Source organism: Nicrophorus vespilloides, unplaced genomic scaffold (genome assembly GCF_001412225.1).
Source record: "Nicrophorus vespilloides isolate i.1.1-1 unplaced genomic scaffold, Nicve_v1.0, whole genome shotgun sequence".
Taxonomy (NCBI): Eukaryota; Metazoa; Arthropoda; class Insecta; order Coleoptera; family Silphidae; genus Nicrophorus; species Nicrophorus vespilloides.
Window position 1 is genome coordinate 136,810 of NW_017099286.1, and position 23,383 is coordinate 160,192.

The window sequence follows — 23,383 nt, forward strand, 5'->3', positions numbered from 1 at the left end:
AGTAAACTGGAATGTCTTAGACAAGATCGGAGGAGCAGTTTCTAGGCATAATCCGGTTCTGCAGGAAATATCAATAATTTGCCTGGGCAAAACCAACGTAACACGTTGAAGGCAGCTGCCTTATCCTTGCCGTGCGCGGTTCTTTAATGGCATTTCGCAAATGCGAAGAAGAGGAAAAGGCAAAAGCAAAAGTTACACGCCATCAGTTCTCGAGTTTATTTTCGTGCAGTAAAAGTAGACTTTCGATCTCGAAATATCAAAAAATAATCAATGAAATCAATAAAATAAAGTATAGAATCAAATGCTAATAAATTAGATGTAATAATTGCAAGTCTATTTCGAAATCCCGACAGTATCAAATTTCCGACAGTAACAAAATTTCAACCTTAACAATAAGAAATAAACTAAAATAAAATTATTAACAACAATAAAGTATTACTATTATTATAATTATATCAAATCATAAAAGATACTGTCGAATATCAGGAATTTGATTGTCGGGATTTTGATTGTCACTGAATACATATGATTTCAATGTAAAACGTTTAATAATTTCATTTTCACTAAATTTGTTATTATTATCTGAATTTTCTGAAATTATTTGTATAATATTATTATCATTTATAATTTATTACGGAAACTGAAAAAAAATCATTTCTTCAAATTGATTATGAAATTCTTTAAAAAAACCAAAACCATGAGTTATCCTTATTTAACATATTCGTTTTTCTTGGTCGATAACCGCAACAAAGTAAACTTTTAAGTACACACAAAAAAAAAGTGTACTTATCACCAGACAAAGTATTATCTAAAAAGTGTGTAGTAGCTTTTATGGTATTCACAGATTGAATTATCTAAATTATTACAACAAATACTACTTAAAAAAGCATATATTTGTAAAATATAACTATTATATCAGGAATATTCATTACACTTAAAAATAAAAACATAATACCAAAAAAAAGTTAATGCCCTCATTGTCCTCCAAACAAAGAGATATTACATAAAACGCAACAGCGAATAACCCTTAAAATCAATTGCACCGAATTCTCGGAAAGATAATACTAAACGTCCGCACAATAGAGTCCTGCATATGTTGTTTTCTGCGCTCTTTTTTCAGCGATTAAATGCGAAATTTACAACGCTCCTACGATCGGACAGTTCGCTGTAGGCAATTAGCCGAACCCGTAGATTTATTTCAGCAATAAATTTCAGAGGTCTGTCTTTTTTTCGTGCAATTCTATTTTGTTGCGACATGAAAAACCAAGCGAACGTGACAGAAATTACGATTTTTGTGTATGATCATTGTGTATTTCTGAATCAATTTGAATGATAGTTCTGTGATAAATGTAGAATCCAGGTGTGTTGCAGCAAATTGATACGTATAATAGTATCGATTTGATAAGGATATTAGAGTCATAGATAAATTACAGTTAAAAGGGAAAATTCAATTATGAAATTTAATTTGTGATATAAAATTTTATTTAAATTCTGAACAATAGTATCGATTTATCAATAAGAATTATGTAATAATTTCATATACTAAAAGCATTTGTAGTGTTTGTAATTGTTTTGGCTAATTCAGTTTCAATTATGAAACGATACATATCGATTTTTGATAAGAATATTTACAGCTAATTTAGTTTTTCAATTATGAAAAAAGATACAAAAATATTGTTATCGTTTCGATAAGATGTTCGTCTGTAACACAATATAACAAATACTAGAGAGACGCGTCAGATCTGTTGATTCAAGAGGAAACAACTTTACGAAAACCGATTCTTATCGATAGTTTCTATTTGCATTTCTTTCACTTCCTTTTCATTGCTCTATTTTTTATTTGTCGTCTTTCAGAAGGGAGAGCAGCCTTCAATTTAATAGTGTGATTATTGTTATTAGAGTATTCCAGTAATCATCGGTCGTCTGGCGTTTAGCGTTCGAACACTGAGGCCGTCCGTGTATCGGTCGACGATTGGATTGGAGTGTTAACAATGAATGTGAGAGTTCTTTGTTTCCTGTACGATGGGAATATGCAATAGGGGGGCTCGTATAATCCCACGGTCTCACCCCGTGGTTAACGGACATACATACACACACACACTCATAAACACATGCATGTATACACACATAGACAGGCACAGGGAAAGGGGGGCTCGTATCTGTCCTCCGACCCTGGTTCACATAGCGGTTATTTCTGTCCTTCCACACACACACGCACTTTCCTTCCTTCCTTCCCGATTCCCGCAACCTTTCAACTTCTTTCCGAAATCCTCTCTCACACACACACACACTAGCATTCAAATCTTCCCAAATAACCAGATGAAAGAGACGCTGAAGTTATGGGAAACGCAGTCAAATACGAATCGAGATAGGAAACAACAGTGAGAACCTGTATAAAATTACATTTCACTTACACTTCCTGCTTCGGTCAGTTATTCAGAAACCGTTCGTATTTACAAAATTCCAAAAAGGAATTCAACAGAATTACAAACACTTAATATATTATCTAGACAATCATTCAATCAATCAATCAATCGAAATTATATATTTAGCATTTTTTTCTGATAATTAAAAAAAAAATGTTAGAATTTTATTAATTAAAACGTAAACTTTGAACTTTATATTTTTAATTACCCATCTTTTGATATAAAAATTGTTACATAATGATAATTATTAACTGAAATATAACAATTTTTCATTGTTTTTTACAATTTCATATTTTATCTAATTACTCGAAAAATGTTAAAACTTTATACATATTTTAAGGTTATTTTTAATTGCGCATCTTTTGATATAACAGTTGTTACATAATAGTAATTTTTGACTGAATTATAAAGATTATTCAATATCTCTTCAAGTCTTCATATTTTATCTAATTATTCGAATACTGTGTGAACTTTATACATATTTTAAGACTATTTTAGAACGAATCTTTAATTGCGCATCTTTTGGTGTAAAAATTCTTACATAATGGTCATTATTGATTGAAATATAATGATTTTTCTATTTCTTTTCACATCTTCATATTTTATCTAATTACTCGAAAACTGTTAGAACTTTATACATATTTTAGAACGTATTTTTAATTGCGCATCTTTTGATATAACAGTTATTATATAATGGTAATTTTTGACTGAATTATAACGATTTTTCAATATCTCTTCAAGTCTTCATATTTTAACTAATTACTGGAAAACTTTTAGAACTTTGTACATATTTAAAAAATTATTAGATAATGGTAATTATTGACTAAAATATAACGATTTTTTAATTGATTTTCACATCTTTGCACATATTTTAAGAACGCATCTTTAATTACGCATCTTTTGAAGCAAAAATTTTTACACAATGGTCATTATTCATTGAAATATAACGATTTTTCAATTTCTTTTCACATCTTCATATTTTATCTAATTACTCGAAAACTTTTTGAACTTTATACAAATTTTAAGACTACTTTAGAACGTATTTTTAATTGTGCAATTTTTGTTATAAAAATTATTACATAATGTTAATTATTGACTGATATATAACGATTTTTTTAACCGCTGTTCACATCTTCACTTTTTATCTAATAACTCGAAAACACTTCTTCATATTTTATCTAATTACTCGAAAACTCTTTGAACTTCATACATATTTTAAGAGTTCTTTAGAACGTATTTTTAATTACGCAACTTTTGATATAAAAATTGTTGTATAATCGTAATTATTAACTGAAATATAAGAATTTTTCAATATCTCTTCAAGTCTTCACGTTTTATCTAATTATTGGAAAAGGTTTTGAACTTTATACAAATTTTAAGATTATTTTAGGACGTATTTTTAATTGCTCATATTTTGCTATAACAGATATTATTACATAATGCTAATGATTGACCGAAATATAACGATTTTTTCAATTTCTTTTCACATATTCACATTTTATGTAATAACTCGAAAACTGTTTGAACTTTATACATATTTGAAAACTATTTAGAACGTATTTTTAATTACACATCTTTTGAAATAACAATTATTACATAATGTTAATTATTGACAGAAATATAAGGATTTTTATTTCTTTTCACGTCTTCATTATTATTTAAAAAATATTAGCACGTGTACGCCTGGAAAATTGAAATGTAATATTGATTGCAAAATTATTCTACGAAAAAAAAAACATAAATAAAATTATGTACCGTAAATGAGAGAGAATCAGTAATTGAAATGTAAATACATTAAAAATTCAATTACATCTAAATATTCAATGGAGTAACTTAAATTATACAAGTTTTGACCTTTCCAGTAGCAAAGGATGACGAAGATGCGTTTGCAGGGGCACGCTAATCTCAATATCAAAGAAATCCAGGTCACATCTTCTCAGGGATTGAACAAATTTGTTTTTTTTTTCTTCTTACATAAGAATACATTATTATTATACAAAGCGAATAAAATATTTTTTTTATAAAGGTTCAAGATGAATAATTTAATGTACCTTTTTCATATATCAATCAAGAAAAAGCTCAACATTTCTTTTGTCTTATTTATTTAATAATATTTAGATGTTTGGATCAAAGGTTTATCGACCCTTATGTAATGCATAACTTAACAAAATCTAGGGGAATGGTAAAACGATAACAATACAATAAGCGTGGGAAGTTTTAATCTTGTAATTTATAAAGAAATAAATCCATTTTTTCTTGAAATTCGAAAAGTTTTATATCTTAAGAAGACAATCTTGGGAACTTCTGAAGAAAACGCATATTTCCATGTGCGTATGAAACGTATTCGAGGATTTTTATCATAAATCATGGACGTGGAATTTAGTCATAGAGTGTAAGTGATGTTTTTTTATGGTGTCAACGTACTTGGGAAAATATGAATGTCCACCGATGAATGTCCTAACAATGGAAGTTCATCTGGCGAAACGGAGGAACAATGCAGGTTCATTTGAACTAAAGCTTGCAAACGATTCTCCCATTGAAAAAAAAAAAACATATTATCCGCATGTAATATCTTTGCAATTTCGTGCGTTTCACCATTATCCACAATTACAATAATGGATAGTTATTAAATAAACAAGGAAAAAGTTAAATATATTTCGAAATAATTGTTTAAATGTCTTAAAATGTAATATTATTACTCATATTTATTGGGCCAAAAAGCCAACGACCGAAATATTAAAATTTAATAAAGTAAAATATAGAGCAAATAAGTGGGCAGTGTTCATTTCCAATATCGAATGTATTATTACATCAGTAATTTGATATAGTTTATCAATACAGTAAGATGATACAAATTTTATGGAAAAAATGTATGCGTGATGTGTCACTGCACTCATGAATACCGACGGGAATCCACTCAAGGTTGCATGAAACAAGAACAATAGGGATGCAAGGGTATACTTAATGCTAAGCTAAGACTCAGACGGATTTTAATAAGCCCTCTTCAACGTCTATAGATTATTTATAGTTTAGTATCAATTTTGTTAACTAATGTATATAAATTTAGTGTATTTACAACAATATAAATTTGTTAAATACAACTTTTGTTCTTTACTTATGATGAAAGAATTTGTACTAATTATATAGTCTTGACTAATAAGTCCATAAAATCATAGTAATTAGATTCGTTATTAAGTTTGAATTCAGTTCGGTAGATTTATTATACACTTTAATTAGTGAAATATTCGCGCAGCAAAACATGACGTAATAATAATAAATGTAGTCTCTTGCGGTTTCGGTTCTTGTACCAGATTCGTATGCGGCTTTGCGGAATGGATATGTGTAAATTATGCGAAAGGTTTCCTTCTGTCCCGAGTGTGGGAATTCGTGTTGTCGTTGTTCAAAGCATATCCGAAATGGTACATCGCATCGATACGCCGAGAACACCGGGGGAATTGGTCATAATTCCGACCATATGGTAACAATCTTTACATGGTCGAATGATCAGCGTCGCTCCTCTTTGCTGCATTACCATTTGTTTTCAAAACTGATGGGTCAACGCACCGTAATTAGTGTCGCACACACAAAACGAAAATTGAAAAAAAAGAAAAAAAAAACTCAACCCATCCTGTGCACTCTGTTGATTTCGAAACAAAACGCCGGACAAAGAGTGATAATTTACACGGTTCACCTTTTCCTGCTTTTAATTAGTATTCTTTTTGCGGAGGGCGAAAATATAAATGCAATGTAAAGAACATGTTTTATTACATGAGCAAACATTACGAAATTTTAGTGTGTGTGCAATCTCATTTTTTTTTTATCATCTTTGTGTACTTTTAATTACTTTGAACGAGGTAAAGAAAAAAAAACGACTGTGATAATAATAATAAATTCGTCTGCTTTTACAAACATGTTGTAATGTAATTAATCAATGATAATCACGTCACGTTCAACTTTCATCTAAATTTACGGTAGTGAATTTTCTGTTTTTAGACACGTTCGTGCTCAAAGGTATTTGCGCAAACGTGGAACTGTTTGAAAGATTTAATCGAACCAACGCAACCTTTTTACCTAAAACCCGTGGGCGCTTACAAAAAATTTGGTACGTAGGATGCGAGGATTGTGGAAAAGGCTTTCTTTTAAGCTTTGAATAATACCTCGTGACCATTACATAATCTGTCCCACGTTAGTCGTTATATTTTGTTTAGTACAAATTTAAATTTTCTTTTATTACATTTTCTTACTTCTTACTCAGATTTAGTAGAAGAATTGGAATTAAAACAATAATTTCACGTATATTATCACGTATTTTTTTAGTTTTAAATGAGTTTCATTCATTAAATAAACATATTATAAGGTCCAAGGACTGTGTGAAATGCAGATTGTTGCCTTGGGAATATTGTTTGAGTGCGTTTCCATGTGGTGTTTTATGTGTACATTTGCCACGGTTTTGTGACCCAAATATGTAAGTGTAATTCTAGGTAAAGGTGAGCAGCGCATCAAGTAATCACATTTTAAAGTTGTCAATAAAAATTAAGGAAACAACTTATTTAAAAGTAGATTATTATATAATAGTTATTATTTTTATCCAGTTTTATTTGGGTATTTTCATCTTATGGTTCTAATAACTAAACATAAAGGTAAGGAATAGAGAAAATGTTGGTGAATATTTCAACAGTTATAGGCAACTTCATTCGCACCATATTTGTATATTCATATTATGTAAGTACAAAGCGTTTTAATTTATATTGTAATCATTGTATTGGTAAACTCTTATATAATTCCAAAGTAATTTGTACGAGTACTTCAGGTAAAAGACTAATTTAATTTTTCTAATTTTTCAAATTAACTCGAAAACTGAAAAATTTGTAATATATCTTTACAACATTGTTTATAATTACTCCTAAAATAAGCCTAAAGCAACATTTGTTGTTTATCCTTAAACTGTAAAAGATTTGAAAATGCATATCTTATAATTGATTAGAAGAAACTTGTTAATTACAAACCCTTCAATTCCACATCTTTTGATATACAAATACACATTTTCTATGTCAAATTTGTGATGTTTACCGTTATAAACTTGTAAAATGGATTCGAAAATGAGTTAAATCAGAGCTAACATATCAATTTCATTGATGACAAAATAAATACAAAGCTCTTTAATGATAACAATGTGATAACACAATATGCACCAAACTGTAATATGGGGCAATGTTTAATTTAGCAAATCCAACGACCATACTTTTTTTTATCACGACACAATTAAAACCTTTATTTTAATTGCTTCCATTACGCAACGAACGATTTTATATAACAGTTGCCATGCAAATAATCATATATCAGACTATTGTTCTTTATCAAAACGTACATACTTTGATTGCAATTTCTACGATCACTTCAAATACTTTTAAATGATCAGAGATTGTGATTCAAGCATTTCTTTAGTTCGTATTGTTAAGAATGATTTAAAAACGCATATTTTTAAGTATCAAAGTTAATGAATTCTATGTGAAATCTGTTGTTTGTGCATTGAGAAACATACGTTTTTTCTTTTGTAAACTTTACCAGTTTAGCAATGATTTATGCATTGCTCAATGCCAATCTGTGGAATGTCATGATTCCTAGAATTAAGTTAATATTAATTAGATACATGCGAAACCTTCGAAACCAATAAACTGAAACAAATGATTATTTACGGTACGTAATTATTAAGCACGTACAAAACATTTAGTTTCCTTGAAAAAATTTAATAATTAATTTTAATACAAGGTATTTTCTTCAACTGGTAAATGTAATGATTACATAGAAATTAATGATGAGCGCTTTGTATTAACTAGCTGAAATTGTATCCTTGCATAATTGATGGAATCGGTTTATAACTAATAAATCCGCATAACCGAAACAGTAATGTAAAGTCCTCCTATCTGCAGATATTAATGGGAAATATAACCGCAACTGTAACCGGAAGTTAAGTTTAGTAGTAAACACCGCACTCTTGTTTTTTTTTTATGTAAAGTAATTTCGACCTGCTCTGATAAAACTTAATTAAAATCTATACAAAGAAAGAAATAATGAATACAACAAAAGCAAACAAAAATAGATACGTTCAACCATATGTTGCATTGTTTTTTTTTTACATATTTTGCGCAAAAAAAAACATGTATATTGTATAAATAAAGCAAATATGTATTTTGTCATATAAATTGACGCATCGGAATTGGAGCGCTAAGTAAATTATTCATAATTTCGTTGCAAGGTCTAATCGATTCGTTAATCTATGCCACTTGCGCATCTGCTAACATTTACATAAGTTTGTACGCAATCGAAATACTTATATAATAAACGAAACAGAAAAAAAAACTTATATACTTGGAGGATGGTTTTTGCATCGTGCGGAATGTACGAATCATCATTTATAAACTTTACGCTCATTGTGCCATTTCGTAGATTGCCGCATTACAGAAAGCCTCTTTCTCTGCTCGCTGGAGTAATTCGATATCTTGAGCATGTTATTTGCATAATACGTTTGACTCATCGAATCCGGCTACGGAAAAATAACGTTGCTTCATTGAGAGGCGAAATTAGAACGTCAAAAGCATTAACATAATCAGACTTATGATTAATTTGAAATTGAAGTTGCGTAAACTATGAGTATTTTTTTTTTGACAAAAGATGTTTTTATTAAAGCCTTAATATTCTTATATATTTAGACACAAAGTAGATGCATTGCTAATCTTTAGAAGTTCGAATCATATTGTATACAGATTTTTTCTATTTATATTTGATACTTCATCATCCATATTATGAAATTAATCTTTGAATAGTTGCTTAATTTACGTTAAAACCATTAACATAACTATGAGTATGTTTGAAAAAAGACGTTTGTTATGAAAAAATAGTTGTTTAGTGGATAAATTAATAATCTAGGAGTTCGAATCGTAGATTAGATTTTTCTATTTAAATTTGATGCTTCATTGTACATATTGACAAAATAAACTTTGAATAGTTGTCCAATTTACGTTAAAACCATTAACTTAATCTGACTTAAACTGAAAATAAAGTAGAGTAAACTATGAGTATGTTTGAAAAAAAGATGTTTGTTATGAAAAAATAGTTGTTTTAAGTCTTAATATTCTTATATATTTAAATAAAAAGTAGATAAATTGTTAATCTTTAGAAGTTCGAATCATATTTTTCTATTTATATTTGATACTTCATCATCCGTATTGTGAAATTACTCTTTGAATAGTTGCCTAATTTACGTTAAAATCATTAACTTAAGCAGACTTATGCTTAATCTAAAATTGAAGTTGCGTAAACTATGAGTATGTTTGATAAAAAGACGTTTGTTATGAAAAAATGTGGTTTTAAGCCTTAATATTATTATATATTTAGACACAAATGCATAAATTGTTTATCTTTACGAGTTTGAATCATATCATATATAGAGTTTTATATTTATATTTGATGCTTCATCATCCATATTGTGAAATTAATCTTTGAATAGTTGCCTACTTTACGTTAAAACCATTAACTTAATCAAAATTGAAATTGAAGTTTCGTAAACTATGAGTATGTTTGACCAAAAGATGTTTGTTATGAAAATAATAGTTGTTTTAAGCCTTAATGTTCTTATATATTTAGACACAACGTGAATAAATTGGTAATCTTTAGAAGTTCGAATCATATCGTATACAGATTTTTCAATTTATATTTGATGCTTCATCATCCTATTATGAAATTATTCTTTGAATAATTGCCTAATTTACGTTAAAACTTAATGCGTTGCGTAAACTGTGATTATATTTGACAAAAAGACGTTTGTTATGAAAAATGGTTGTTTTAAGCCTTAATATTCTTATATTTTCAGACAAAAAGTGGATAAACTGTTAATCTTTACGAGTTAGAATCATATCATTTACAGATTTTTCAATTAATATTTGATACTTGATCATCTACATTGTGAAATTACTCTTTGAATAGTTGCCTAACTTACGTTAAAATCATTAACTTAATCAGAAAATGAAGTTGCGTAAACTATGAGTATGTTTGAAAAAAGATGTTTGTTATGAAAAAATGTTGTTTTAAGCCTTAATATTATTATATATTTAGACACAAATGCATAAATTGTTATCTTTACGAGTTTGAATCATATCTATATAGAGTTTTATATTTATATTTGATGCTTCATCATCCTATTGTGAAATTAATCTTTGAATAGTTGCCTACTTTACGTTAAAACATTAACTTAATCAAAATTGAAATTGAAGTTCGTAAACTATGAGTATGTTTGACCAAAAGAGTTTGTTATGAAATAATAGTTGTTTTAAGCCTTAATTTCTTATATATTTAGACACAAGTGATAAATTGGTAATCTTTAGAAGTTCGAATCAATATATAGATTTTCAATTTATATTTGATCTTCATCATCCTATTTGAAATTATCTTTGAATATTGCCTAATTTACGTTAAAACTTAATGCGTTGCGTAAACTTGATATTTTGAAAAAAAGACGTTTGTTATGAAAAATGGTTGTTTTAAGCCTTAATATTCTTATATTTAGACACAAATGGATAAATTGTTAATCTTTACGAAGTTAGAATCATATATTTACAGATTTTTCATTTATATTTGATACTTCATCATCCATATTGTACTGAAATTATGCTTAACTTTCAAAAATTGAAGTTGCGTAAACTATGAGTATGTTTGAAAAAAGATGTTTGTTATGAAAAAATAGTTGTTTTATGCCTTAATATTCTTATATATTTAGACACAAAGTGGATATATTGTTAATCTTTAGAAGTTCTAATCATATCCTATAAAGATGTTTCTATTTATATTTGATGCTTCATCATCCCTATTATGAAATTAATCTTTGAATAGTTGCCTAACTTACGATAAAATCATTAACTTAATCAGAAATTGAAGTTGCGTAAACTATGAGTATGTTTACCAAAAGACGTTTGTTATGAAAAAATAGTTGTTTTAAGCCTTAATATTCTTATATATTTAGACACAAAGTGGATAAATTGGTAATCTTTACGAGTTCATATCAAATGATAAAGATTTTACAATTTATATTTGATCTTCATCATCCATATTGTGAAATTACTCTTTGAATAGTTACCTAATTTACGTTAAAACCATTAACATAGTCAGACTTATGCTTAATCAGAAATTGAAGTTGCGTAAACTATGAGTATGTTTGAAAAAAAGACGTTTGTTATGATAAAAATAGTTGTTTTAAGCCTTAATATTCTTATATATTTAGATACAAAGTGAATAAATTGTAAATCTTTAGAATTTGGAATCATATATAGATTTTACTATTTATATTTGATGCTTCATCATCCATTATGAAATTACTCTTTGAATAGTTTCCTAATTTACGTTAAAACCATTAACTTAATCAGACTTATGCTTAATCTGTAATCGAAGTTGCGTAAACTATGAGTATGTTTGACCAAAAGACGTTTGTTATGAAAATAATAGTTGTTTTAAGCCTTAATATTCTTATATATTTAGATACAAAGTGGATAAATTGTAAATCTTTAAAATTTGGAATCATATATAGATTTTACTATTTATATTTGATGCTTCATCATCCATATTATGAAATTACTCTTTGAATAGTTGCCTAATTTACGTTAAAACCATTAACTTAATCAGACTTATGCTTAATCTGTAATCGAAGTTGCGTAAACTTTAAGTTCTTATATATTTAGACACAAATGGATAAATTGTTAATCTTTAGAAGTTCGAATCATATCGTATAAAGATTTTTCTATTTATATTCGATGCTTCATCATCCATATTGTGAAACTATTATTTGAATAATTGCCTAATTTACGTAAAAACTTAATGCGTTGCGTAAACTATGAGTATATTTGACAAAAAGACGCTTGTTATGAAAAAAAATGGTAGTTTTAAGACTTAATATTCTTATATATCTAGACACAATAATAAATTGTTAATCTTTAGGAGTTCGAATCATATTTTTCTATTTATATTTGATGCTTCATCATTTCCATATTGTGAAATAAATCTTTTAATAATTGCCTAATTTCGCATGAAATTGCAATTAAATTTACTAAAACGTAGGACTGACTTTATTTCTCAAAGTAAATATATTTTTGGTTAATATTTGTAAATATGTTCACAAGAATTTAAATTGTTAATTAATTGATAAAAAAAAATGAGTTTATTTTTTTAAAATTTATGTATTATTTTATACTTGTTAAAGTAATTTCGAATCATTAAATATATCTAAAAAAAAACAGGTAGGTGTACGAACTAGAATGTTATTTCATGTTGAGAAGAGAAATAAACGAATGTAGAACAGTGAATGAATCGATTGAACTAAATATATTTGAATTGAATGGAAGGAAATATTATTATTTATAAATTTTATAATTTTGAAGTTTTTTTTTCTCTCTTAAAGCAAGTTTGAATCATCACAGTGACTAAGTTAACATGAACAGGTAGGTGTACCAGAATTATGTATTTCATATTGAGAAAGAAACAAGAAAGGTAAATGAATCAATTACATAGTAAAACTGGTTCCAATTTGTGCATAATCCTATAAGAATTTCGGATACGCCCAAACGTCGTGGGACGAATCCCTCCACCCTGTCTGAGCGCATTCACAAGATTGAAAATAAATGAAATTTAAATGTAAAAAATATCCATTTGAAATATAACACACTCAAAAAAAAAACAACAAATATATTTATCTATGACCTTAATACATGCACGAGTCGTTATGATTATCATGTATTTTCCATATGCGTGCAATATGAAATAATGTACGGTGATTAGAGGTGAAAATCAAGGTAAAGTTTGGGTTTTTATTGGCAAATTTCTTTACCTTTCGGTTTGCTAATAACCTATGACGTAGTCGTTCCACGTGGGGGGGTTGGAAATGCGCCCCCGCGGCTCACAGACAAATAGAGGTGGAGATCAATAACTGAACACACCGACGTGCGATAACCACCAAAAAAAAAAAAAACAGGGCGAGAACCGACGAAAATAATAATACTAATACTTTAATCCGCACTTTAAGACAATAGAAACTTAAGCTTCGCTCGAGTTGTATGTGTCTCTTCTTTATATGTTTTGATATATAGTCGAAATGCGGCCGAGCGCGATAAATCCCGACACGGCATTGGTGCCGGTTATATATAAACAATTCGCTCGGAAATTAGCGCTGTAACCTTGCTTAGTATTGTAAATAAGGTTGAAAACCTGCTGCCGTCCGCATACAGTTTCTAATAAGTAACACCACAATAGTGGTACAATTTTCGAAGGCTGCTTAGACTCTATATACACTCTCTCTCACCTGAGATTTCGCAAGTCGCTCTCTCTTTCCCTCTATCAATCTATCTTTTATCCGTCCATATCTGCTGGCTGTATGTTCCGTCTCACATCGCACCCAACTCGCACCGTAAATTCTTCTCCAACTTGGACGACGGAGAGAGTCCTCTCATCTCCGGAACGGACCGCACACGGTGGAAATGATTTTCCCGGCCGGACTAAATCTTCCTATCGGATTTCGTACGATGGAAACGGCGGTATAGACGGGGCCTTTAGAAAGCGCGATTGCGCGAGCCCACGCTCTCCGAATACCTGCTACATCTCTCGATGAACTCCAACAACATTGTTTTGTCGCAATCCCATTCACCTCCTGCAAATTATTATTAAATTAAACAACGCTACACGTTTACCAACAACCATCAATCATACGCCAACACTTACCAGAAACTCAATTCACCAGAATTCAACGTTGAACATCTCTCATCAAATCATCTTGTTATTAGTATCTGCTGTTGTCTCAATCACTTCCTGCACATGCATCAATTATCCGAAGTCAAATGTTTACCCTAAATCATATACCATGGATTTGGTTAATTCATCAATGAATTCTGAAGTATCTGAAACATATTCAAAATATAAATTGATTATTACAACTGTTTCATAATTTTAGTATAATAGTAATAATAAAATACTGTAATGAAGTTTTATACTAAAATGCATCAAGATGTCTGTATATGTCTATAAATCTATTATAAAAATTGTATTAATCAGTGATGACATTCGAGGACGTTTCTAAATAAGAAAAATAAAATGTTTTGCGGTAACGATCGAGACAACAGTGAGTTTCTGAAGGCGTCTTCAGGATATTCAGCGCCGGTACGTATCGGTAACTGGAACAATGAGCTGGCCATCCAAGAGGAGAAGGCAAACATCACCGCGTACAAGAAGGAACGATGCCAACTTCTTGTCGCGAAAACTCGCAAGATGCTGAAGAACGTGCTTCAACCGGACAGATTGTCCGAGGCTATAGAGACCTTGGATTATGGAGCCGTGTACCAGGTTTGTGCGGCAGAACTGCCAAACACCATCGAACCGAAGCATCCGAAGCAAACCAAAGGCCTATATTTATCAGGTATTTGCTGTTTTCAGAGCGTTAGCTATCATTAATACATCTAACAAAAACAGGTTTGATGGATGAGAGCGACGTCGATCAAGGCACGAACTTCATGCACGGATGTCGGATCACGGCGTCTCCGGATAAAATCGCTTGCACTCGGAACACCTTCTTCTTCACGTCAGCGGAAAACAAACTCGGAAATATTAAGTACGGCGAAGATCTGTTCATCCAGTTGCACAGGGCTAACAGCGATCTTCCACCTCTTTATCTTCAAGCTGAGTATTCCACTTTCGATAATTTCGGTGGACACCTGATGGCGCGACTTTCCGCTTATCCGGACGTCTATTGCCATTTCAAAATCCTTCACTGGAACGCGAGGATGAGGAAGGACTCCATTGGGAGTAAAGTCGTGCCTAATGTAACCGTGATCATTCAGCATATAGCCTCAGGTTTGTTAGCTTAAATTATTCTATTTAATTTAATTATTGTTTCTTTTGCTCAGGCAGGAATTTAGCGGCGGAACACACTAAATGGATACCGACGTTCTTTGGACCCGAATGCTTGGTGAGTTGTCACACTTTCCAGAACCAAAATCGAATGGAAACCGCGGAAAATATGTGGAAAATCGTCAGTCACCGGCAACCTGATAAAGGAATGATCATTAGGGCCGCAAAAGGTGAAGACATTCCAGCCGAATTATTGGAGTAACATTCAATCAAAAAAAAAATACAAATTGTTGTATATAAATAAACTATTTTATTTTTGATAGATACAAGAGTAATATAATAAATAATATTACTTTCAAACTCTTAACATTACCTTTAACTCTTTGAAGGGCGTTGGGATAAGCATAATTTTCTAGGAAATGTCCCGAAAAGAGGACTATTCCTTTAATTTGGTTGATATGTCAAAGGAATGAATCTTGACAAACTCTTTGATTCAGGGATGTAATGAAACCAAACAATTTCATATATAAAATATCACTTTTCTATTGCTTTTCGTTTGTGATTTTATTTATAATTGAGGAAGCAATTCCATGGGCTGTGATGTATTCAGGTAGGACGGCCATCTCGCAAATTGGTTTCTGTATGTATTCTTCGAGAGATCTTCTGACCAAAGGAATATTGCTGGATCCACCCATCAAGATGACATCCGATATCTTTAAATCTATATTTTTGTCTCTTACGAACTGCCCGACTATTCGCAAAAACCTCATCACAGCTTGTTTTATCGCCATCTCGAAAGCATCTCTTGTCACGACAATCCATTTCTCCTCCCGTCCGGCCCTCAAACGAATCTGACAAGATTCTCTGGTAGATAGAGCCACCATCGCCTTTTCGCACTCATTTTCCAATCGAAGACGTTCGTTCAACGAACCAGATATATTCTCCGACCAAAGTAGAAAGATCTCCAGCAATTTGGCGAATTCAGACGATGAAACGTTCTTGTACGTTTGCTTCAAATAATTGATGCTGTTGATATGAGTTATTCTTAACTCACTGATTCCAAAATCTATGATTATTAAAGATATTTTCGAGATTATCGCACTGTGATGAACTATGTACGAATGCATTGTGGGCAGGTACGTCTGCTTCATGATCTTGTGAAACTTTAATCCGGAGCATGCCGCCATGCACTTGCCAATCTCAACATTTAAATAATTAAAAGCAATCTCCTTCACGTTGCAGTGCTTAATGGAATATTTGATATCTTCCAATATCATTGAGATTATTTCTTCCGGGTAGTAGGTCTTCGCGCCAACCGCGATCTTGAGATTGTCATTGAATGTCGTCTGTATGGGATGACTGAAAGTCGTGAAATCCCGCCAATCGACCAAGGTTTTACCGAGCAGCGAAAACACATCTGAAATTAAAGTTTATTTACTAAGCTGAGTTACAGGTCACTCTTCATACCTGTAACGAAGTTATTGGAAGACTGCTGGTTCATCTGGACATTGAACATTGCTTTTGCTTTGACCCCAGTGCACAGGCATTCCCCGTTCGGGGATAGCGACACGATTGCCGGCGTGATCTGATATGTTTCCGGTAAAATAGTCTTCTGAGTTTGGTCAATTTTCACCACCACAGATTTTATAAATCGCGTTCCAATATCCACACAGAGCACACCGTAACTAGACGACATTTTTGTAGTCAATGACGATTTAAAAAATTATTGCACCGTATCTCCAATATCAGATAAGATAGCATTTTGTAATTAAAAAAATAATTTAAACAATTGCAATTTGTTTGTATCAATTGTTGTAAATATCAATACATTTATAACATGATAATTATCTTTATAAAACTCTTATTATTGAGAAATCTATCAATATATTAATGATATCGATTTTTAAATGCAACTTATACCAAATATACTTACCTATAACTTCTTATACTTACCTTTATAAACTTTTATAAATAAATTATAAAATTTGCTTAATTCTACTAATTTATCATCATTATTAAAGTATTTATATCTCATCTAAATCATAAATTAGTATGTAAATTAACTAATAATTATTGTCCAGCATTGATAAATTACAAAAAATACACTTGAAATTAATGATTTGTAAATACAAATTTTAAAAAAATAAGTTTTTCTTAAAAAAACTATGTTTCTTAAATCACAATGTTAATGATCATATAAAAAAATAAGTATACATACTTCGATTAATTAGTGAAGAAAACTTAGCACGTTCTGACACATCTTAACGTAATCACCATTAATTTTGAAGTGTCATACTTTTGTTTACAACTTAAATACTACAATTTACTTACAGTTATGTTAGTTTGGTTGCATAACTCGATGACCATAATTTGAATTTTAATAGGGTAATACTCAAATCTTTCATATTGATTTGAATTTAATAAGAATAATAAATTTAATTATTTGGTAAATTTATCTTTATGTACAAAAATTTTCATAAAATTCTTTGATTTAATCGCAATCAACGCAGGCTTTGTATGGAGATATTAAAATTATTGATATTTGTGCTTAAAATAGGTCAAATTGATATCAAGTTCTAAAAATATTAGTGGATGAATTACAGCTGATACTGAATTATTTATACAGGGTGGCCCAATTGAACTGCAACCAACTTAAAACTGCTATAACTTTCAAACCGTTGGCAATGTTGTGTCCATATTTCGTCTAATGATAGTTGATTTTATTGTTTATAAGCTTGAGGAAGCATTTTCATGTCAGTTGTTTTGAAAAAAAGTTATCAGTGATGGTATTCAAACGTATTATTTGAGCGAAAAACCAAAAGTGGTTATTGTTAGAGCTCTAGTACACCTTAATGTAAATAAATCTTTCATGACTCGAACCATAACTCGTTACAGCAAAGCTAGTAGTGTTACGAAATGCTATTTTGGTGGTCAGAAAGAAACTACATCTCTGGTAGAAGTGGTTCGGAAACTTAAAGCTCGAATGAAATCCGTATTAATCTCTTCAGATTGTGCAAATAGTCCATAGTTTCTTGCACATGTTACTTGGCAAGTGGTGCGTATTCGAAAAAAAAAGAAAACTGTGTTGAATTTTACATTGAAAATTGTATAAATATGTAATTCGAAAACTGAGTGAGAAACCTAACAAATACAAATCTATATTAAGAAGATTTGTAGGGTGTCAATAACGTATGCCAAATATTATTTCATATTTACTTAGTGTCTTTTAATAGAAAATATTACTTTTCTATAAAAGAAAGTCGGAATTAAAGTCGTCATTGCTACAAAAGTATGAAATGACACAATTTATTTGACATAAGTCAAATTGACATATGTCAATGAACGGTCAAATTGACTTATGTCAATGAACGGTATTTAAGATTAAATGTCACAAAAATCTGATACGAAAGTCGTTGGTTCAATTCCGAAAATCAACAAAAATTTGTGGTGGCTGTTAAACCCGAAAAGGGGTAGAAATAGGGCCGGAGAGATTTATGTCAATAAAAAATTGATATAAATCTCTTAAACTTAAAAAAAAAAAAAAAAAAAAAAAATTTAAATTATAGTCAGAAGACAAAAGAAGTTATGACTTTGGAATCGGTGATGATGCAATGCATTATTACAAAGGTTCGGTTGCAGACCGTGTAATTTAATCCGTAAATGATTTTTATTTATAGATAGAAGATTGTGCATATTTGGAAAGCGTTATTAGTTTATTGCTGTGTAATTGAAAAATAATATTTGTAAATTTAATTTAAGATTTACAAAAAAAAATATAATTAAGTATAGAGAATACTGCAGTGGACGACAAATGGTTACTCAGCTGAACATATCGAAAATGACCATGCAACAAATATTTAAAATCGAACTCAAAGTCATGACTTACAAGTTCCAAAAAGTACAAGATCTCACCGATGTTCAAAATAAATCTAGGATGGATAGAGCTGTTGTCTGATGAGAAAAATTTGGCAATTCAGATATTCGTAAACAAACAGAATGATCGAAGTTATTAAGAAGAGAGATCAATCGGAAATTTAGACAAGAAGTCAAGTATCACTGTTTTATAGTAGTTTGGGAAGCTGTGACGGTCGATAGTCGCTCTCGGTTGGTGTTTTTGGATAGTGGCGTCAAGGTTAAAACGAATGTCTACAACGAAAAAGCTTTGGAAGGTGATGTGAAGTCGTGAACAACCAAACATTTCAGTCAGAAAGAGTGGATGTTTCAAGAAAAGTCTGCATCATCACACGAAAACCAACAATGGCTGAGAGACAACTCAGTATGGCTCGACTTCTCAGTATGGGACATTTTACAGACCAATGTCAGCACTAAAAAATACCAGTGTTAATGTGTTCAATGAAGCCTTTCTTCGCGAATGGAGGAAAATTCCGCAGGTTGCGACTTGCTAGGTCATAGTTCGCGCTCAAGGCGGCCATATCGAAAATTTGAAATTTATTCAAAAAATTTAATTATTTTCCATCATTTTTTGCTTGTTCTTCAATAAAATCCAATTTCAAATAAAAAAAAATACAGCGTTCTTAAAAGTTGCATTTCAATTAGGCCACCCTGTATATAAAAGATTAATTAGAGTAATTAGAGCAAATGAAAATTGATAGCAATAATACTTACCTAGTATTTATTTTAAACTTATTATGTGTTTGTTGTATATAATTTGGAGTGGAATAAATGAAACAACAATGTTTTACTATTGAGTTTACTGTTTACTGCACAAAATATATTCATTCGAACATTCTCAAAAAATGCTTATACAACACTCGATATAACAGGATTTATCATTACTTTCATTTGTATTTATCCTTTTCTTAATGTTTCTTATTTATTTTTTTCAATCAAACAATTTGCAGGTAATTTGTGTTGGAGGAGGGAAATCCGTCCCCCGTTCGTGGCTTGGAGCTTGGTTAAAGGGAATCATGGAGGAAAATCAATGAAAAATTAAAAGAATGGTATGAATTTCTTTTCGTCGGGCATCCTCGGAACATTTCCACATTTCATCACGATCATCACAACATCCATGCATTATTATAGACCGTTTCATATTATCATTTTTTTTTTTTTTGAAAATCCCAAGATCACATAGAAGAAATACAATGCGTTCTCTGCTTAATATATATATATGTATAATAATATAGTAGTGTGTAGTTCATTTAGTAGTGTTTCCGCGCTCGATCCAAGAATTAATACTGCCGTTTCTCTCATCTCTTTCTCTTCCATCATCTTCATCATCGTCTTGTCCATTCGTATCCATATACAATATTATGCTCAGTAGAAAATAACGTTACTCTTTAATTATTTTTAATAATTCATCTCATATACAATAATAATAATAATTAATAAAACAATAATAATAATATATATAAAAAAAGTAAAATTAGTAAAATTTGTACATATTGCACTTTCCATATTTAATCTAAAATATATATTTTACACTCTCTTAAAGTTGTTGTTGTTGTCGTCGTCGTCTTCGTCGTAGTTTACTCATAATTTCCTTCCTTCCTATTCACAATTCGTTTCTCCTTCATTAAATATCTTTACTTAGGAATGGTACTCTTCCGTTTCAGCACGATTACGTTAAATCAAATTACATTCAATTCAAATAATAACAAAAACGCAAAAGAAAAACAATAATAATGAAATTTAAAAAAAAAAACAAATATATCGGAAAAGTGTCGCAAACGAAAGATTTTTAAAATAAAAATTAATTTATTTACTCTCACTTCCTTCATCTAAAATCTTATCAATATAACTTCTTTCATAAAAAAAAAATAATATTAATAAAAGTTAAGAATTTTCTTTACTACAGTTTCTTTTTTAGATTTAAAGAAATAAAGCTTTACTTCATCCCTTTTTACAGATAGTACATTAAGTGTCTCAATAAACGGCCTTCGAGTTGATTCCTCCTTATTAAAATCATGCGTTCACAAGTGTTCTAATAGGAGAGACATGTTGAGGTTCTTCATATATTTTTTTGCGGAGGAACCAATTCGAAATCCCTCTGCGAATAATTCATTGGTTTCGTTTCATTCATATTTTTTTTTAAATACATACATAATTATATATTCTTTTTTTTTTCTTCCTCCTTCAAACTTTCACATCATCCCGTACAAGTGTTACAAAACAAACTGATCACACATAAATACAAACAGCGTTCAAGTACATAATTTTTTTCTTCCATTTATGTGCGCTTCAGTCCCACGTTAAAACATATAAAAACGCGAAAATCCCGGCGTTTCCACCCAGTTTTTTTTTTAAATTTATTTATTTCATTTTCTTCAAGAAAAAAGCGATATTTACAAAATTTTTAAAAAAACAGGTGGATGCGTCGAGGTTTTCACGCGAATAAATCCCGGTTATTCAGCTGATGAATGTTTCGCACTATACAAAAAAAATAAATAAAAAAGATGCCCCAGTGTTGGATTTCAATGATCACCTCTCTTCATAATACGCCTATGAGCATTGCTTTTATAATACAACTACGATTTAAGATTTAATTCTCATCTTATATTTGTTTTTGTTTTCTTTTTTTTTTTCAATTAATTTTGGTGGCAGTCCAATAAATTTGGCAGTGTAATTGGTAGAATTCGCCGCACGGACGTGACCGATCATAGCCGATGATGGATTGTTACGCAATTTGGATTCTATCGGCCGCCGTCCGTGGAGCACGAAACACACGGGACATCAACATTTATATATTTATATAAATAATTGTTTTTTTTTTCTCTTAACACACTTTGATGTTTTGTTTTTTTTTGTTTTTTTTTTTTTACTTTAGTTTACTTTAGTAATTATCGTTATCCTCTCTCTTCAATTTATTATTACAATGAGACTAGATGAAACGTGAATGTTTATATAATTATTTAATTATATAATTTTTTTTTCATTTAAGATATTTCTTATCTTTTCTTGTTATATTATTATATTCATTATTATGTAGACAGAAAAAAACCACTGCTGGCAGTGAATCAGCCCCGGCCGGCCCCAAGCGTCGCGCAAACACAAAACAATAACAATACAATATCATCTATATTTATCCTGAAGATTTGTACCTTATATTTTAATATATTTTGTACATCAATACCTGACAGAGGAAAAAACTAATCGCTTCTTTCAAATCCATCGAGGTTTCAGCGCAATAACCGCAAACTCCTCAATTCAGAAGCCAAAAAAAAAACGAAAAATTTAAACTAACAGAATTAGGTTTTATGGTGAATGTAAATTTCGTTATCAGTCTTTTGTTGTTGTTGTTGTTAAATATTGACAATTTGTTTTTAAATCAACTCTACGGAGTTAACTATATAAAAAGAGTAAAGTGTGGTACAAAAATTTTGGGACAAAAATAAATAACTAAACGAATTGATCTCATCTCTTTTTTTCTTTCACTCTCCAATTCGAATATAAAATTTTAGTCATTTAAGGCGCTTCCGTCTCTGAATTTACCTGAAACTCAGACAAAGTATCACGAATTTACTTATTATCCAATCATATGTAAAAACCATAGCAATAAACAAACATTTTTTTGTAGCTACAACAATAAACGTAACTATAGTGAAAACTGAAACTCAAAGTATCACGAATTTAGCTATTATCCAATTATATGTAATAACCATAGCAACAAACAAAAATTTCTTGTAGCTACAACAATAAACGTAACTATAGTGAAAACAAAAACGCAATTTACTATTTAATCTAAGCAAATAAACGATTCTAAATTTTTTACGTTTAAAACGATTGATATCAAAAATATCATACATCTCTTATAGAGAAATCATAGCTACAAATTTCTAATTTTCCTAATTTGAATGTAAATTCTTTATGAAATTAATTAAAGCAATGCGAAAATGTAAAATTGAACTAATACTTAATTTAATGACTACTACTTTAGTGATATTTTTTTTACGTTTAAAATATATTTTTTTTAGTTTTAGTTAAAAATTGATTTTTCAGTTCTTTGCCAATTACGAAAAGTTTAATAATTCGATTCATAACAATGTAGAAGAGCATTAGTCTTAATTTTATGTTTTTCTGAAAAAAAAACCTACTAGATTTTGAAAAAAAAAATGCAA

The 23,383-nt window shown here is 30.0% G+C and overlaps 3 protein-coding genes across 4 annotated transcripts in view; 1 reads left to right on the forward strand and 2 right to left on the reverse strand.

The window, feature by feature from the left end:
* The window catches only part of LOC108564318 (protein numb), a 36,642-nt gene extending 22,558 nt beyond the window's left edge, over positions 1 to 14,084 (reverse strand). Inside the window, exon 1 of one of the 2 annotated variants that reach the window (XM_017923320.1) lies at positions 13,768 to 14,084. The gene's annotated coding sequence lies outside the window, so the exon portion shown is untranslated. Of the gene's footprint in view, positions 1 to 13,296; positions 13,434 to 13,767 lie in introns of those variants that run through there. The other variant, XM_017923321.1, reaches the window with a different exon arrangement.
* A 468-nt stretch (positions 14,085 to 14,552) lies between these two features.
* LOC108564315 (cilia- and flagella-associated protein 161) lies at positions 14,553 to 15,567 on the forward strand. Its single transcript, XM_017923315.1, has 3 exons — positions 14,553 to 14,874; positions 14,928 to 15,308; positions 15,362 to 15,567. Exons 1-3 carry the CDS (start codon positions 14,553 to 14,555, stop codon positions 15,565 to 15,567), a joined length of 909 nt encoding a protein of 302 aa, XP_017778804.1.
* Positions 15,568 to 15,685: 118 nt separating this feature from the next.
* Positions 15,686 to 17,001, reverse strand: LOC108564316 (78 kDa glucose-regulated protein homolog). The gene is made up of 2 exons (XM_017923316.1): positions 16,773 to 17,001; positions 15,686 to 16,722 (listed from the first exon to the last, which is right to left on the reverse strand). Exons 1-2 carry the CDS (start codon positions 16,999 to 17,001, stop codon positions 15,848 to 15,850), a joined length of 1,104 nt encoding a protein of 367 aa, XP_017778805.1. The 3' UTR covers positions 15,686 to 15,847.
* Between the last annotated feature and the right edge of the window lie 6,382 nt (positions 17,002 to 23,383).

Excerpts from the sequence above, each read along its gene's own strand:
- LOC108564315 (XM_017923315.1), top strand. The coding sequence starts at position 14,553 with ATGTTTTGCGGTAACGATCGAGACAACAGTGAGTTTCTGAAGGCGTCT. Across the intron at positions 14,875-14,927 it reads CAAAGGCCTATATTTATCAG|GTTTGATGGATGAGAGCGAC; the intron begins GTATTTGCTGTT and ends TAACAAAAACAG. Across the intron at positions 15,309-15,361 it reads CATTCAGCATATAGCCTCAG|GCAGGAATTTAGCGGCGGAA; the intron begins GTTTGTTAGCTT and ends TCTTTTGCTCAG.
- LOC108564316 (XM_017923316.1), bottom strand. The coding sequence starts at position 17,001 with ATGTCGTCTAGTTACGGTGTGCTCTGTGTGGATATTGGAACGCGATTT. Across the intron at positions 16,723-16,772 it reads TTCCAATAACTTCGTTACAG|ATGTGTTTTCGCTGCTCGGT; the intron begins GTATGAAGAGTG and ends CTTTAATTTCAG.